This window comes from Nesoenas mayeri (assembly GCF_963082525.1).
Source record: "Nesoenas mayeri genome assembly, chromosome: 4".
In the NCBI taxonomy this organism is placed as follows: Eukaryota; Metazoa; Chordata; class Aves; order Columbiformes; family Columbidae; genus Nesoenas; species Nesoenas mayeri.
The window spans coordinates 54,233,372-54,252,581 of NC_137540.1; the positions used below are offsets into that span (position 1 = coordinate 54,233,372).

General features: G+C 37.3%; 1 protein-coding gene across 1 annotated transcript in view; it reads right to left on the reverse strand.

Moving 5' to 3' along the window:
- The window catches only part of NWD2 (NACHT and WD repeat domain containing 2), a gene marked incomplete at both ends in the record, with an annotated part of 54,959 nt that overhangs the window by 18,058 nt on the left and 17,691 nt on the right, over window positions 1-19,210 (reverse strand). The window contains 2 exons of the mRNA XM_080344249.1: window positions 10,837-10,953; window positions 15,859-15,947. Coding sequence (XP_080200375.1) covers window positions 10,837-10,953; window positions 15,859-15,947 — 206 coding nt within the window. The remainder of the gene's footprint in view (window positions 1-10,836; window positions 10,954-15,858; window positions 15,948-19,210) is intronic.

Genomic DNA, 19,210 nt, shown 5'->3' on the forward strand with positions numbered 1-19,210 from the left:
ACTGGGATATACATATAAGTTCCTTGTCTCAAGAAATATTGCTGTGCATTGTTTCGCAAAGCCATGCCCTAATTTCTCTCTTCCTTTTTTACCTGGATGCACTGCAGAAGTACACTGTGGGGGGCTGTAGGTATTACAGAAACTTGAGACGGGTACTGGTTTCAGCTCCATGAAAAACAAAAAACGGCTGTTGAACTACCTTGGAAGAAAACTGCCTGTCATTGGAACTGGAAGGATGAGGTGCAAGTGCTGAAGTCTCTTGCTGTGAGTAACATTCACAAAGAATCCCAGAATGTCAGGGATTGGAAGGGACCTCAAAAGATCATCTAGTCCAATGCCCCCTCTGAAGCAGGAACACCTAGATGAGGTTACAGAGGGAGGTGTCCAGGCAGGTTTTGAATGTCTCCAGAGTAGGAGACAGAGTACGGAACTTTGCAACCTCTCTGGGCAGCCTGTTCCAGTGCTCTGTCACTCTCACTGAGAAGTTTCTTCTCACATTTAAGTGGAACCTCCTGTGCTCCAGTTTGTACCCCTGACCTAAGTTACAAAAAGAAAATGATGGTGGATTTTCTTGATGCTTAACTGTCTTTCAGAAAATTAAAGAGAGCAGCCAAATTCAGCTGTAAATGAGCCAACTCCCTCAACTCTGAACTTCACCCACGGTGCAATATTTTTAAATCTCAAAGATTTTCCCTAGCAGGAGGGAGATATGAAACACTGATGAGTAATTTCTCAGTACACAGTTGGTAGAAGCAAACAGTCCATCTTGTAGAGTGAATGTGCTTCCTCAGAAGAAATTCATGACCTACTTCCCTGATAACACTTTGCTTCATCAGGACTCCCCTTTCTCCTGGCTCTGAAAGTGTGAATGGTCTTCCTCCACACTCTTCTCCTACCTTCTACATGATCATGAAGCACCAGTTGAGTTCATTTTGTTGCCTTTTCCTTCACCATTTGTCATTGCTGGGTCTTTACTCTCCCTGAGCATGGGTGCAGGTGGGAAAATCAGTCAAAAAGAATGAAATTAGGAAAAAGGTTTGTGAATAAAGGTAGGACTGAGAAAGGACTGCAGAAGATTTTGCCTACCTCTGGCTATAGATCTGAGCTGCTTACTCACTCTGATTCTCTTCCAAACAAATGTATCATTCTCACTTTGCTCTTTTTTTGAAATTGGGTGGGAGATTTCATGACAAGTGTGTACATTTTTCCTCTCACATAAAGCTCAGGACCTTGCAGGTAACTCCTACTGCAGTCCAGATTCCTGACAACTCTCTGACAGGTCCCATAACACTTTATAACAGTGGGGCTGGGTAGAAAAACAAACTACAAGGGCTACAAGGGCTAGGCTTAATGAAAGACTAGCACTCAGTCCAGACTCGAATCAATAACCTTGTCTGTGGAAATCACTACCCTTCCTACAGCTAGTGGGAAATGTACCAACCCCGGAAACAGCATGGAGATCAACCTTGTCTTTCAGAGGAGGGCATGGTGGTGTCATCTCCCCTGCTTTGTAAAACAATCACAACACTCACCCAAGCAAGAGGGAACTGTGAAAGGGTTTGAAATCCTGTCTTGCGTCTCATAGGTGAAGTCTGGCTAATGGAGAAAAGCTTCTCTTACTGTTGCTGCTTAATGTGTCCGGAGTTATAGGCATCATGGAGCCAGAAAGGAAGAAGAGACTCTGAGCCCATTGGTGTCACCAGCTGGGAGCACAGGTCACTGGCTTCTGCATACCAGCCCCAGGAGTTAAAAACCTTACTGCCCTCATTGGTATGCTTTGTATGTGAGAAAGGATGCTGCCTCACGCTGCACTCAGGCACCCTCTAAAGAGAGGGGGCCATATCTGTGTTTTCTGGGAAATGTGATCTTGCTAGTGTTTATCAGAAAAGATGCTTAGTTTCTAAACTCCAGTTTAGGGATGCTATTTAAGTGATAAATGATGAGCCAAAGACCTTAGATTAAGGTAATGTCAAACATGGAAAAAGAGATTAATTAGGCAACTAAGGCTTTATTAGAGAGGCATCTAGTCACCCCCAAAGCTGCAGCAGCTGAGGAGCGGTTTTTAAGATTGCAAAGGTTATCTAAATCTCACTATAAACACATACACACACTCTTTATTGGAAATAGACCTATATATTTATGCTTTTCTGTAACATACTTAAGCCATGTTTCTCAGTAACATATATAGCCAGCAGCAAGTTATTAAAAAGTGTTAATTAATGAGGATTATCAGAGGCAGAGATCACTGATAGTAAAACAGAATTTCTAACACCCCTCCAGACTTTAGGAAAACTGAAGCTAGTTGTAACACGATATGAGATTTTGCTGCAAATTTCTTTTTGCTGCTTTTCTTTTTCCTCCCATTTATTATTAGACCTAAACAGATTGGTATTCATTGACTCAACAAATGAAAACCTAATTTTGTAATTAAGTGTCAAGAAAATGATTTCACAACTTGCAGAGAATAATACAGCCCCCATGAGGCTGATATGACCCATGACTGTGTAGTGTGTAGTGAAGTACCTAAACTATCATCAATAAACATGTTTTGCAGGGACATAAAATAAATGAAGGCCCAAAGACAAATTTTTAGTATAAGGGACATTAGCTCTAGCAGATTAGAGTGCCACCTCTCTACAGAACCCAGAATGCACTTTTTATCACAGTACATGAAACAAGTAGCATAGCATAACATCAAATTTGCTTTGCAACCACACATGGAATGGCCTATATTATTTATTTTTACTAGCTCCTGGATTTTGATTACTTGTACTCGATTTCCGTATCCTTATGTTCCAATTGTAATGAAACATTCTTTTCTCCAAGCCAGCTGGCACAGGTTTCAGGGCTTGTTGTTTTGTACCGTTAGTGACTGGTGTTCTCTGAACAGACATTTTATCAACCTAGTCCTTCCAAGATAAAAAAGAAATTATTAGATAATTCCTTGCACAAGAAGACACATCTAGAAAGAGTGTGATATTCCTTCCCCAAAAATGCTAGCAGTATTATGGCCCAGTAAACTTAAGAGTGATGTGGAAGTATCAGTCCCTTCTGTATGTTCTTAAATTATTTGCATGTGTTCCCTACTCTTCACATGCTTGGAGAGGAAGAACTGTTTTCTCTGGTTTATTAAAGAATTATAAATTTGTAGGAAGCTAGAAAGGACAGTAGCATAGTTGCAGGATGAAAGGAACTAATTCCTATGAAAGGAACTAATAATCTAAACTGTAATAACAGTTAAGGAGAGAAAGAAAAATGTGGAAGAGATCTGAAGTGTAAAGACTAAAGCAAGCAGTGTGATAACAGAGATTAAAGCTCTCCTTGGCTTCATGAAGCACATCACTTACACATTTGACAGCAGCTTATAATAAATAGCATTACTTAAAGTATTCAGAGTGTCAACAATCTTTACAGTTAATTCACATCAACATATATTATAATTAAAATGCTAACTCTAATAATTTGGTTTATATGAAATATAAATCCATCTTTTCATAAAGCCACCTTCAGAACTGCCACATTTCAAAAGCTATTATTCTTCAATACTAGTTTTCCATTTATAATATAGATGAAAAAAATCACCTTTATAAATCCTCTTAGATTACACTTTTCATATTTCTTCAAGAATGAAATAGGTTAAAATAAAACTTTACCTATAGTAGCTTTCTGTTGGGAGATCTTCATGCCTTTTCTAACACTAATTTTTAACTGAAAGGTAATCAGATCTAAAATAAATGGTAAATGTACAAGCACTAGATAGTAAATACCATCTGAAGGTAATAGGTCGGGTCATTAGCCAAATGTTTAACAATTCTGTAGGAAATTCTCATGGGAAACGAAAGAAATACAGTAAAGAACATCAGGTCATGACACCTCTCTCAATAAAAACACTGTCTTTCCTGTGCCATGCGATGGTATCACTGAGATGCAGAGAATTTGCTTTGCAAAAACATGTGGCCAGGTGATGTGCCATTTTTCCAGCCATGAGTAGCACTACTATTCTAAATCATTTTTAGACATTACGAAACATATATATAATTTCTACACTATGCAAAACAGTTAACAAGAAAAGAACGTGCAGTTTACTACTACTAATTGCAGTTTCCATAGCATTCTAAACAAGTATTCTCTGCTTCATTTTTTTGAGGTGGAATGGAATATAAAGTCACTACGTGATGTTTTGCAGTTGTGACAGAAAGAAGCATATGATAATTAGTTGCTACATTGCATGCTAACAGAGCAGTAACTCAAAAAAAACCACCTTACACCGAAAGCAAATACTTTAAGAAAAAAGAGGCAATACCTTATGGATGCATACCAGTATCACTATTATGAACACTGATACTCTTATTTAACTTTCATAAATTAGTATCTTTCTCTTTCACTGAAGAAAAAGGTATCCTATGAAATAATACACTGATTATCTTAAACTAACCAACCAACCAACCAACCAATAAAACCTAAAAAAAAACCCCAACAAAACAACAAAAACAAAATTAACAAAACCAAAAAACCCCCAGGTACTGCTAGCTGGATTGTTTCTTTCTGGATCTGTTACTGGAGAACCAAAGGATCCTTGAAGTGAATCTCTTCAGACTTAAGAACTGCCCGCTAAATACTGTAAAGTATGCTCTTTCTTTACACAGAAGTAGAATTGCAAGGTTTAGGATTTCCCCCTGCCCTGCCCCATGCTGCTGTTGGCTTTCTGATCTACAGATTCACTTGCAGATCATTACTTCTAGTTGATTATCGTGTTACCTCAGAAGATGGTTTAGTAAAGCTCTTCAGGGTCAAGAGAAAATACAACTCATAAATCTCATGCAGCCTATTTCTGCCTCTACACATTATACACAGAATGATAGCAATTTGAGCTTATAATAATCTTGTTCTCACTAGTATGGTCATTTATATTATTTTATTATATTATTATATATATATTATTAAATATAATACCTAACCTTTCTGGAAGGCAGCACCAAAAATTCTCTTTATGTCAAGAAAAAGAAGTACAGTGACTTAGCAGAAAATATGTAGAGTCTTCTGACTGTAGGCTGAAAATGCATGCTATTTTGAGACTGCACCAAAAACCAGGCAGTTTCTGTGTTTTATGGAAAACCTCCCTGATGAATCTTGTAGGTATTTTCAATGCGATATGTTTAAAAAATGGGTAAGCAGTTTTAGATTCAGAGAATCAGAGATGATTCACAGAAAAATACATTTCCAGCCCTAAAGCAGATCAAGGAACTCACAATAGCTTAATCATATAATGTCACCCTGTTCTTGATTCCATTTTGTGTTGTTCAGAGGCAAACAGCGTGGAAAGGGATATAGAGCCTTTGCCTCTTAGTCTGGAGACTGTGAAAGAAGAGCAAGGCTTGCTGAGAGAAAAGTTGCATGCTAGGTCTTTAAAATGTAATCACTTTATCTATTTTGGAAAGTTTCAAAAAAATATACAAAGCTCTACTTCGACATTCACGGAAAAATCCTTCCTGTCCATCTAAAACAGGATTAGTGTCCACAAGCATACACTTCAGATTAATGCCAATGAGTCCTATGGAGCCATTCCTGATATGTTGTGTGACCCAGAGGGAGTTCCTATTTGGACAGGTTTTGTATCAGATGTAGAGTGAGAAGGAAATTCACAGTTTGACATTTGTTTCTTGGAATACACTTTATTGGGAGAGGTAGGCTGTTGTGCCACGTCTGGTTCCAGCTATTTTTCCTCATTCGCTTAAAAACTATTTATAGAGTTGCTTCTTTGAAGAAAATTAAATTCTGAAATGTACCAAGCACTCGTAACTTCTGAATTCCCAAAGAGCGCTGGGTGCTTAGTGTTCTCCCTAAACTGCCTGTTTAAATATAGACACACTTGACTGGCTTTACCCTCCCTAAATTAAAATGTGTGGAAGTTTTCCCAGGAGACCAAAACCAAAATGTACCTCAGGTGTTCCAGAACCTGTATATATTTGGTTTTCACATTTGGGATAAACTCTAAAGCACCACCAGAACTGAAATGGGAGTTGAGGAGATTCAGCAGAGCTGGAGTAATATAATTTTGAATTTTCTCTGAGCTGGAATGCGCTCAGAATTAATTATCAACCATTTGTACTAAGCAAAGACAACCAAGTAGCAGTGTACTTCATGGAGTGATTACAGCATGCATTGCACTGTAGGAACAAAAAGATCCAGGGATGTAAAAAACACTTCACTCCTCAATTTACCACATTTAATCTTCAATTTCAGGGTGATTTAAGGACATGCTAAATATTGTGAATTGTTAATGTTATTTTAAAATCCTGCTGGAATCCTGATTTTATAATGCTAGCTCTCTTTAAATGGTTCATTAATGCTGAAATTAGCAACAAGCTGTCAATAATTTGAGAGAGATAATTTAAATTACAATGACTTGTTCAGAGTAGGTAGAAATTGTTTTTTACTATTCTTTGGACCAGAAATTTGAATGGTGGGTGGAGAGAATCTCTTAGGTTTGTACAAACCCAAACATAGTTAATTCAGCAAATCGTTACAGGCAACAAACTAGCATTTCATTTTATTTTCTCCCTTTCATTTTACAGTTTTTCAGGACATAGTCATGCAAGAACGGCAGCTTAGGCAGAGACTGCATGGTGCCGCACAGATGGAAGGGAGCGCCCAGTGCCATAGCTTGCAGGTTGTGTTTGCAGAGAAGTGCAGAGAAGCCTGACAGATCTCTCATCTGTGCTAAGGCGTAATCAACAGCAGGTTAGTACTGGAGTATTAGTTTGGGAACCTCAACAAAAGGGCAGTAAACTTATTCTGCAAATAATCACTACAGACTAACAACACCCTAAATAGCTAAAAGCCCTAATTGATCTCAAGCACTGTCCTAAATTAGAAGTCTTACTCCCTAGTGTCTCCTTCTGTTAATGGAGAAACAGTCACCCCGAAGATGACTCAGATATTAGTGGAGGTACCTATATCTTTCTATTAGTTGTTAAACGTGTCGAGACTAGATCTATAATAGGTAAATACTGTTCATGATCAGTACTATTTTGGAGATGATAATATAACCTTTATTGTCACTCTATCCTGCCTATATTTCTATATCTTATGAATTTACCAGGAAACATAACCCAACAAAATGTAAAGGTTCCAGTGATGCACTGAATGTATTTTGGTTTTGGTATTGATATGCAATGCAGAGTTTAAGTAGTTCACAATTTAATAAATATACTGCATTTCAGTTTCCCTGTGTACATTCCAGAGACCAGCAGTACGATTTCTGCATAAAATTCGTATGGAAAGTATTTTTCCCCACAGACACAATACCTTAGTAAATTATTCTGTAGATCAAAAATAGTATGTATGTATTTGCCCACAGTAAAGGCTAATGGTCACGTATGATAGGAACTGATTTTACACAGCAAAACAAACAAAACAACCTAACAAAAAAACCTAAACCAACTCCTCTCTCTTGATTGCACCAAGTATTGACAGAGCTCAGGCAGTAGGTGAGGGGGGACCGTACATTCTCAAAGAAAGTGTCACAGGAAATGAATTAGCAATTTTTATCAGAACTGCCTCCTACTATGTGTTTATGAATATGTGTTAATTTGGATTTTGTTGTTTCATATCTGAAGAAAAGCTTAAGACTTCCAATTTATGCACTGCACTAACTTAAGAACTGAATTTCATTTTCTCTCCACCTGATAGCAGAATGCAGGCACAGAATACCATAAAGAAACACTTTCTAAAATAACCCCATATCTGCTAGTTAATTCTGAATAGTCTGATTTAATCCTAGATCTGTGTCTGAATTTAAAAAGTGGCAATGGAAAAGTAAAAAAGAAAACCCAGCTGAATGGAAGTGGCACATTTGATAGATAGAACTTTCTCAAGAAATGGGATGTTGCCCAAAGCCTGCAGTGCCCAAGTCAGTTTTTAGTTATATTACTATAAATTAAAAGTAATTATGTTTATTGGAGTAGTATCATCTTCAGTTTGTGTTGTAAATGGAATCAACCCCATCCCACTAATGCACAGCAAAGCAAAAAACAAACATGCATAAAGAGATTTCTGTAGTTTTGCCAGTCTAGGCATTGGGAGAGCTATTACTCTGGCCTGTACTTAGAAAACCTAGAATAAATATTGAAGTTGTCATCTCATTGCAACCTCTCTGTTAAGTGTTTTGTTCTGTTTAAAATTTCTCATTTGGCTTGATTTCTTTCCTTAGGAATAGTATCAGGCAGGCAGTTCTTAACAGCTTCAAAATTCTGAGCTGCTAAAATACGCAGCAATGGTACATGATGAGGTTTCCTTCACTGTCAAGAGATTTTAGAGCATCCATGTCTAAGGACACTGGGCACTGCTGTAGGAAAAACACCATGCCTTTCTGTTCCAATTCTTTTTCATCAAAGGGAAGATAAAAGGTAGAAAAATAAACCCAGAAAACTAAATTTAGTCATGTAAGAAGGAATCTACCCAAACTCTCTAGAGATCTGGGCCAGTGTGTGCTTATGAAAAAGTGTCATGAGAACATCAAACCCAGCACAGACTCGGTAGCCCAAGCTCCAGGGACTTTACAGCCAAGCACCAAGAATGGCCTTTGTTCCCCAGGGCTCTGATACTAAATAACAGAGTGAAGCGAGGAGGTGAATGAAACAGAGACAGAGAGATGGTTGTAAGGGTGTGATAAAGGTACAGAGCAGCACATGCTACAGCTCGCTCTTTGTCTCATCTTTGGCAGAGAGAGAAATGATCTCCAGCCTTCACAGCAGGCACTGGTTTGTATCCCCTCTGTCCCCATGGGATTCCGTGGTTTCAGTTTGTTAAATCTTCAAAATTCTTACCTTAAAAAAATTAAACAAGGACTTGCAGTTTTTTCAGAACTCTTCTCTGCCTTATTAGGACTAGTGTAAGAATTAGAGTGCATTTAGCTACATTTAGGTTTGCAGGAGAAATCTACCTTTTCTAAATTATTTTCTTAGCAAATATATAACAGAAAATTTGGAATAGCAAAGGCATGGTCTTAAAATTGTTTTCCAATTAAGTCTAACATCAAAGCACAGGTTAGGTAGGATTAGGCATGTTTAATTGAAAACATTCAGCCTGACGGATAGATACAGAATGAGTCTTTCTTTTGCCCTGTATGCTCTGGTATTTCTACAGCACTAGAATGAAATTGGAACTGAATTTATCTAATGTAAGCAGGATATCTATTTTGTTCTCTGCAAATACTTTGTCTTAAAATAATGTTGGTCATCATCTTAAAAACAAATGAAGAGTTTTACAGAGGTTAATTTAACTTTAGATTTATCCTAATATCTCTGCAGTACTAGAACAATGCACAGAAAAATAATTGTTACACATCCCCCATTTATTTCTCACAAAGATGGAGCCTCAAGATAGCTGATAAAGAATTAAACACATATTTGAATAATAGAAATATTTATCTTTTAGAGAAGAATCCTTGACCATAGCAAATCTTACTCCTTGTGGCCATTTTGGTACTTTTACTGAAGTCTCCTTTGCACACAGTACTTCTCAAATAGAAAATAAATCCACATTCTTCCCAAATCATCTTGTCTTTTGTTTTGATGCTTTACTAGATGCTGCTAAGTATGGGGTACATACCAGTGGCTAGCCAATCTCATTAGAGAGATTCTCTATCTAGATCTACCCAGAAAGTTATAGAACAGCCTTATTCCTCATGGGTAAAGAGGATATGCTACTCTCTAGGCAGTTAGGAAAAGGCATTTATCAAAAGTCATCTATTTTTTGTCTGTGCACTGACAACTAATACAGTCAGCATATCATGTACTAAACTGTTTTTTAAATACTTTTCAAGTTAACTGTGTATATCCTAAAACATGGGACAAATCTTTCTAAGCACAGAGGAGAAAAAAATGCACTTCTCTGAGTTGTATATTTAATACAAAATCAGTGACAGCAAAATCTATTGTATATGATTCATTGGAAGTGGGAAAAGTATACCTAGCAGCACTTTATACATACAGCCTCCTTTCAGTGCCTTTCAGCTATTATAACCCTACACAAAGTTTGGCATGACTTCATAAATCATACTGCTTCAGCTGTAAAAGCTGTGATGGAGAGCTGCAGACTGTTGAGCCTGATGTAAGACAGCAGGTTCTTCTACAGAAAATACCCCTCAGACATTAAAATAAATATGTAAAGCTTTATAAACCTGTAAAATTGGTTCAGTCTCTTCTTTAGGCCTAACAGGAAAAGCCAGTGAAGATCTATCTTTTTTTGTCAGCTTTACTGACCCTTGAAGAATCCTAAAAGCAACAGTTGTTCTGGCAACAGTAAAGAGAAGGCAGAGATTAGGAAAAACACAGAGTCTCGGACCCTCCTCATGTTGTCAGTCTTTTCACACTAACACCTGGCATCCTAACTTGCCCTGGGTTTACAACAGCACAGCAAAGTGCAGATCAGAGCAGATAGTTCTTCACTGCTGCTTTGCTTCTGTGATTCCTCCTAGGCCAGCCAACAATGCATGTGTGAGGAGTGCCAAGAATGAATTAATGGCAGCCTCCTTAAACAAGCAGTCCATACTTCTGTTTTGATAGTAGCACAGTCATACCTTGTGGTTTCTGAACCCATCTTGCTATGGGGACTGATCAGGAAAGATCCTTCTTTCCTCTCGGCTGATACTGAGTGATCACTGTCAATCTACAGTGCCGTGTAGGGAAACATTTGTATGTAGTATAGCAAATGCACAGTGAGGAATATAAAATATTTTAGAAAGAAGAGAATACATTTGTTACTGAATCATGCATGTTAGGATATCTAACACTATATTTTTGTTGTAAAGTAAAACATTATTTTTATACCCACAACAAAACATGGACCTGCAGAACTTTTCAAGCAATCTTCTAACAGCTTCATACGAGTCTTCTGCAGCTCAGGACTGTCCCATTCGTCTGCTTCAACTCCCCAGTATAAGTCTATGACCTGGAACATAGCATGCGACATTGTTACTTTATCATTTGCCCTTTTTGCCTATCAAATTAAAACTTAGCTTTGTCAACATTTTGTGTACTGCTAATCATTGCTCTGCAGTGCAGTAAAAGGCAGTAGGGTCTATATCCAGTCCTTACAGACACTGGCAGGGTTTCCTTAGGTATTAATAAATGACAAATCTAGTCTTTTATGTTCCCTCCCAGACAGTCCCTCCTGGGACAGTCTCTCATTTCCTATTCATACTTTTTGGCAGAGATTAGCATGACAAGATCTTGATTTGATGTAGTCTTTATTTGCTACAAGATTGCATATAATGGATAGGTAAGAATAATGACAAAAGCATTGATAAAATCCTGGCTCTGTGGAAATTAATGGCAGTTTTGCTCTGCATCATGGTCAAGACCATGACTTGACATCCCGTGTCACTTCTATCCACAGGATATAAACTCAGCCTGTGCACGTGGCTCAAAAGCAAGAATATGTGTGGCTCTCTAATATTGTACTTTTTTGTTAGCTGATCTTTGTTACTTTGGAAGCAGAGATTTCATAGATATGCAGTGGCAGACAGTTTGCTGTTTCACCTCTCATCTGTAGCTACGGACTCAGTTTTGTGATGGTAATTAGTTGCAAATTCCTACAAGAAACCAGAGTATGGCTGTTAAACTTATTTGCAGAGATTAAGTAATGAAGTATGATTTCACTACACATTTTAACTAAAAGGCTGAATTCTTACTGTGGGAAATGGAATTTAAAAGAATAGGGATCATAGGCATGCTTCTGTTTTGGAATTAAACTTATGGTACATGCTACTACTCTCTCATTTAAGCTACTACTGATTGTTAACATCATGCATGTAACTTGAATAAAAAAGGGGTCCAAAGAGATAGTTAAAAAAAAATCAAAATTGTATTAAGCCATGAATATATTACAGTATTGTTTATTGTAATATTATTTGTACTCTGGAAGAACTCTGCTGTTTTTGTAAGAAACAGAATCACAAAACTAGCTGTTGTGTACAGAGATCATAAATTCAGCCTGAAGACCTAATATAAGAACTAATAATGGGTTGATGTAAAAGTAAAATGAATTCATCAGTTTACAGCTGGTTAATCTCCTTGGGAAATTTCTCATAACAATAAATGCCAGGATTTAAGACCTAATCCTACAAGTATTTATGCTCATGTTTAATTTCACTACCAGGAGTGTTATTGTTTTTTTCGGTTAGAAAAGTTTGAGACAGGTGTCAGTGTTTGCTGGACTAAGCACACTGTTGCCAAACACAAAAGGTAATGTACCATCTGACTGATAATGAGTGAAACAGCCCAATGTATAGTATGCATTGTACCTTGCACTGCCAAGAAAATACACTTAATATCTTTCTTTTTTATGGAAACTCCGTTCCAAAATTTTGCTGGAACAAGCAGCTTTTGCATTACAAAACTGCATCTCAAACAGCCTTCCTCTTTCCCTCATTTGCACTGATTTCTTTTTCTTTCTGTCTTTTTCTCTTTTATTCTCATTAGGAAAAAAGTGTTCCCTTCTTCCCCTCTCCTTTCTGTTTCTTATCTATATGACTTCATTATTGAACTTCATATTGCATTCAGCTGTCTGATTACTTGAATGATGTATGATAGAGCTTAAGTATTCTAGTCATAAAATTAGAGCATCTTGGTATATAGTAAAATTTTTTTGAATTACTGGTTGAATGAACTTATTGTGCTGCTCAAGTTTATCTGAAACATAAAAGCAATTTCTATTTTAATTAACTATTCAGAAATCACATTAATTCTGTAATTGTGAAGAGGAAACTCCTGGAATAGCAGATATTGTAGGGGCTCAGCGGCTGCCTTCAGTGTGTTATTATAGTTTATTTTTATGGGCTAACACAATTCCAGCACATAGTATCTCAACATGTTATAATTTTGTTGTGGAAGAGGATATATTTTAGCCATCAAGCCTCTAAAGACACCAGGAATTTCAAAATGAGGGGCTTATTGGTTATTCTTTATGCTAATTAAAATAAATAAGATATACAAAATTTAAGAAATGGAATGAGAAGACAACCGAATCTGATGCTGAAGTACATTTTTGCTTATGCTTGGAAAAGCTGGGTGACAAACACCCACTGTGGCTTTCAGTGGGGCTGTTCTCTGTGCGAGAGCTACTCACACGCACCGGAGTGGCATTGCTTGAGTTCAGTTCCACACTGATCACCTAATGGAGACCTTTTGTTCATAATTTAGTGTTTCCTTTTGCTTATTTTAATTTTTGTCCTACCAATCTTACAGTTTCACATATTTTTCTAAGGAAATGAAACAATTTTATCTTTATCACTTCCAAGTGCTTAAAAAAAAACACTAAAAAAAAAATCTCATTCTTGCAAAATTACACCTTCCTTCTAGCATATATCACATGGTGAAGGTGATTTGACACAGTTCATTGTTCCCAAGGATAAAAGAGTATGCTGCTAATTAACTATAATTAGTTATCCTCCAAAAGTTTCTAGTACAACTACTTTCTTTAACCTCTCTGGCCTCCTGTAAAAAAAATCCTGTATTTCAGGTACAAAATGCCACGCAATCAGGAGGTCTTCTTCTCAGCTTGCTTACTTTTACTGTCTTCACCAATGTCAATTTTTCAGAAATATTTTCTGATTTTATGGAAAAGAAAGTCCATTGAGCAAAGAAATTAATAGAGTGGTTGAATATATTCATTCTAGTTCCTCACACATGGTGGTTATGTTCCCTAACAGCTCCTACCAACCTGAGGATGCCTGAGAGATCTTGTGCTTTGCAACAACTGAAGCACGTCCCCATGCAGCCAGCTGACTTTGCGGAAGCTGGAGCAGTGAACGTCCTCAGGCACATTTCATTTGGGTCACAGTTTACCAGGAAGAGGGTGGATTCAGGACACCCTCTATTATAGAGCATTTGTGGTAGTCACACACAAGGTAGTTCATGTTTGGTCAGGAGAAAATGACATATCAAGATGAAAAGTTATGTATTCTGCATGGGGAAATATAAATTCAACCCTGTATCTGAAAAGTACACAATACTTTCTTGACACCGGTGCACTAAAAAGTTTCATCTTGTTTTTGTTTGTAACCTAAGAAACTTGGTGTATCAGGAATGGAATAGGAAAAGAAAAAAGTTTTAATAAAGTCTACCTCAGATCCTCCTCCAAAATGCTCTACTACCTTCACTTAGCCATTTTTTGTATATGCTTTCCTACTTTGCTTCCACAGTAATATGATAGATTTCCAGCTGTTTTCAGAAACGTGTCAGCGGAGCTGTCTCTCAGACCTCATATCACATGAGGATGCTCCTGGTGTTCAAACTATAGAATAAAACAACTTGCTTCCATGAACAACAACTAAAGTAAACTTCATTCCTCCCCTAGAGACTACATTTGAAGACAGACATGTTTCCTCTCACAAAGAATTCAGTGCATTATGATCTACTTGGAGGAGACATTTCCCTCCTGTCACTGAGATGTCTCCTCAAAGATGACTAAGAAATAAAGAGTTTATCTTTTCTATTAATATCATGTGGTAATCACAGGGGAAAAAAAATCTTTATTATTTAAATATGTTTTACTATTCCTTGCATGTACCTCTGCAGCTGGGACTTCCCAATCAGCTGATGAGCTAGGACCTGCAGATGAAATTCTTTTATAGCCATAATCAAAAATCACTCTGGAATTTACCACCATGCAGATTCAGCAACTCCACTGCGATTCAGGGAATTAAATCCTAATTTAAGAACTTGTTATTTTGATTAAAAACCAGATGCATGTGCATCAAGAATAACACACTGGGAGGAACAGGATGTTGTATAAAAGGCATTTGCTGTTTCCAAGCAAGCTACACTCTGGAGAGCTGAGTTTTGGGGTCACTAAGATGGGAGGTTAATACTAGTATCTGAGGAAGGCTGGAGAATGTAGAACCAGAATTTTGGAAAACTAAACATTTTCACAGCATCACATACTGTATTTCTTTCTCTTAGCAGAGAGCCAGTTCCAGGGCTCCTGACGTATATGGGACTCTACTGGATGACTTTACTAGACTGTGAATTAAGATATACCTGACTTACAAGTACCATTGACTTTAACTGCGATGCCAGATTCCTGTGTTTTAAGTCAAATGCAACTGTGTTGATTACCAATTGGGTCTTACCAAAGATGTGGATGAGTCTATGTCTTCTATAATGTAAAGGAAAAAATGAACGGACGGAAGCAATGGGAATTTACAATTGAAATTAAAGGAAGCAAATTCCATTGTTTATCATCTCAATAGAAATGTTCCACATTCAATTCCTTTTGTTAATCAGTTTCAGTATTCACCTGGTTAAATTATTTTTCCACATTACAGTGGAAACAAACCCATGGTTATAGTAGATATAACAATTATGTGAATGTACAGATGGTGCTACTTCAATGATTACATTAAATTAAAAATAGGTTGCATTAACTTAAGTCTAGTTTCTAGAACGTGGTAATTCAGATGTAATATTATTTCTTTTTAAATACTTTGAAGATCTAAACTAGAAGTGGTTTTATTAAATTTCTAACGTGAAAGTTGTCAGTTTGTTGCCATATGCTATTAGCACCAGTGCAATGTTGCATTGTAAAACCCTTTGTTCTGTTCTCTTTCATCTATTCACAATTTACCTCAAATGTGCCTGTAAAATAATTTAAGTACATGAGTTGATGTATTTAAATTTTTACAGGCAGATTTGAGGTAAATTGAACTGAATTGTACAATTAACACGTGAAATACGTTTTTTGCAATTTTGTATTTTACCCATGACAACAATTACAATATTTAAACAGTTTTCTGTTCTAAACAGAGTTAATTTCAAGAAAAAGTAGTGCAAGATTCAACACAACAAAACCTACCTGAAATTCCAGCCCATAGTTTTCCCTGCAGAATTCTCGCAGTTTAGGATACACATGTTCTCGTAGGGCGCTCCTTTCTGCTATTGTATCTGTGTTGGGGAAAAAGATGTTACTAACAATATTTAGATGAACTCTGCTCTTTTAGTCAGAGATACAGATTTATAACATAAAAAAGAGCCCTTAAATCACACACACACACACACACACATCCAAACCCAATAAAAATCAAGTGCTGGGTTTTAATCTTCAAACTTTATGTCGCACTTTGTGATGTTTCACATAAATGTGGTTTTATGTGCAACATAAAGGCTTCATGCACATTTTAATATTGCGGCATATTTCAATAAAGCACAGCTGAATTAATCTTGTAATTCCACAGTCAGAATTTCTTTATCAGTTTGACTTCCATTTAGTTTTCAGGAAGCTGAATTTTACTAATTAGAAACACCATGGAACAAAGAGATCTACCAAAGATGAAACAGAACTCTACACTTAGAAATAAATCAATAACATGAATTAATGACATTGCATCAAACAATATAACTTTCTTCACCATCTTTAATCTGATACTATCTTAAAAGGAAGAAAGCAGTTAACAGCATTAGTTATGGTATCTTTTGGTCCAGGTGACTCCTGCTATCATACTAAATGCACAGTTCTGACACCATGTTATTCTCACCATGCAAAATGGCATGTATTTTGATAATGAAAGTAAAACATGGCAATTACATCAAAATTATTACTAAGTTTTGTCTGTCCAAGTTAATCTGAACATGTTTATATGAAACGTATTACTCAAGAAACATACTGTCAAATTTGTAGTGTATTTGGTTAGTAATGAAATTTTGTATAGATAATGAATTTTATTGTCTCTCCAAATAAGACCAAGATATGTGATAGATTTTGCTACATCTAGATTGTGACAAGTGTTGACTGAGTTAAGACACAGAGGGATACCACCATTGTTATTTTCAAAAATAAAACACAACTGTTGTAAATCACTAGATCTGAGCCCCACATGAAGAAAAAGTGTTAACTTATGAATGATGAAGAACATTTACTGCAGTTAAAGCAGTATTTGTATAACTGCACTGAAACAAAACCATAGGTTAAAACTGATCTAATAATGCTCCTATTGTTGTAAACCAGAGATAGGTGTGCAAATCTAACAATGTTTTGTTTATCAGAGCCACAGCTGATATGTTTAAGCCAGAAGTCTCTTCATAGAATCATGGTCACAGATTTATAATATTTTTTATTCTGACAATTCTAGGAGAGTTTGAAATCCATAATTTAATTAATTACACCAAATCCTTAATCCATTTTATCTGAATTACCGCAGTTCTTCCTTCACAAACTTTTTGGCGGGAAAAATGTCAAAGGTAGTAGTTTTCATAAAACATCCTCTCTACGTGCAACAACATTATAAATCTATGATTTCATGTTTTAAAATACACTAACTTTACTAGTGTGTTCTGAAGACAACAGTCCAGAAGCATTAGTCAAGTCATTGCTCCTTTGCAAGCTTTCTGTTTGACTGCGGGCACACCACTCAAGGTGAGATCCTAAATCTGCAGTGCACAGCTTTTATCTACCCCACTAGAATAGTGCAAATGAGACAGACTCTGGTCTGGGTGACATTTGGAGGCATGTGCCCTCATCTCCCCGGCACTGAGGAGGCTGCACCAGCAGTGCTGTGCCCAGCTCTGGGCACCCCAAATCAGGAGGAGATTGGAGAGGAACGTGGAGAGGCTACTGAGATGGTCAGGGGCCAAGAACACATGGCCTACAAGGGGAGACTGAGAGATCTGGGCTTATTTAGTCTGGCAAAGACTGTAAAGGGGATCTAATTGCAGCCTCCAACTGCTTCTTAGGCAGTTAAAAGATGAAGGAGCCAAGCTCTTTGTGGCATTGTCAGTATAACAAAGGCAACGACAACATACTACAGCTTGGGAAATTCAGGTTGGACATTAGGAGAAGTTCCTCTGTCCATGGAGCTGTTCAAGCCTAGACTAGACATGTTCATGGTTGACCAAGTTACTGTTGGCAGCACTTCAAGAGGGAGACTGGCCCAGATGACCTCCTGAGTCCTTCTTGCAACCAGCAGTGATCCTGTCTCTCAGAAGAACCTGCAAGTTTGGCTTAGTCATCCAGGCTCCTCGTACTGTGCCTGAGGAGATTTTTGCTACTGTGTGGGCCAATAGGAGCAAACCTCTAGAGCAAACTAGCTGGTGCCAAGGACATAATGTCCATGCCTTATGTATTTCAGGGGATTTGACTCTGGATTGGTCCTAACCCCCACAAATACTTGGAGTGCATCAGAATAGATCCTGGAGTTATCTTCCTGGTTTTAATCCAAAAGAAACCCAGTTCAAGCACACCAAGCCCTCTCCATGCTGCAGGTCAAAGTATGTTACATGGTGACTATCAAGAGATTCACCTCAGAAATGGACTCCAGATCTGAATGAATACAGACACATCCTAGAGATATTTAGGAGTGGAATGCAAAAACCAGTGCTCCCAGCCCAGAGCCGCCTGAGTTAGTGCATAAGGCACAGAGGGACAGATGAGTTGCTCCTTCCTTGGGATCCACAGTCATTAATTTTCTCTCATGCTTTAGTGCCTCAGTCAACCTTTTCTTCCAGAATGTAGTACACGGTTAATCAGGCTAATTAGCCTAAAGGTTGCACTGTGCCGATGCAGCAGTATTTTGGCTCCAAAGCAACCTTTCTCAGTGCTACCTTGGAGTCACTGTACTGCACAGTGCTGCTGTATCTTGTGATAAAAGCTGCCTAGACTGTATATTCTATATTCTTTGCCTTAACACATCTTCATAACTTAGAAGCATCACATCTTCATAACTTAGAAGAATAACCTCTGTTGAAAACAAACTTACTACTCAGTTACTGAGTTAAACCAAAATGATTCTTGCCTCTCTAAACTAAAATTAGTCATGACTGCAGCTTTGTTATAAGAAAGCAACAATTCACAGGTAATGTTTGCAGTCACTTAAATGATCAATATGACAGCAGACAGAACAGTCTTACTAGGGAACTAAAGCAGCCTAAGTTGCAAAAACAAAAAATTACTGGAAGAGGGTAGAAATTAAGAGTAAAAATGATCAATGATAAATGAGAAATATATTGTCTGATGTACACAACAGATAAGACCATACTCTGCTGCTTTCCATTTGTGCTTATAGGACTTACCCTGCGGAACCCCACTGGCTCTAGTTTAGAAAATGGTGCTGTTCACTGTGGCGTAACTTGTAGAGTCTTGTTCAGAAAATGAAACAGCACATCACAAGAGTAGTGCCACATTTCTAATACCTCATAAAATAAACAGAGGTAAA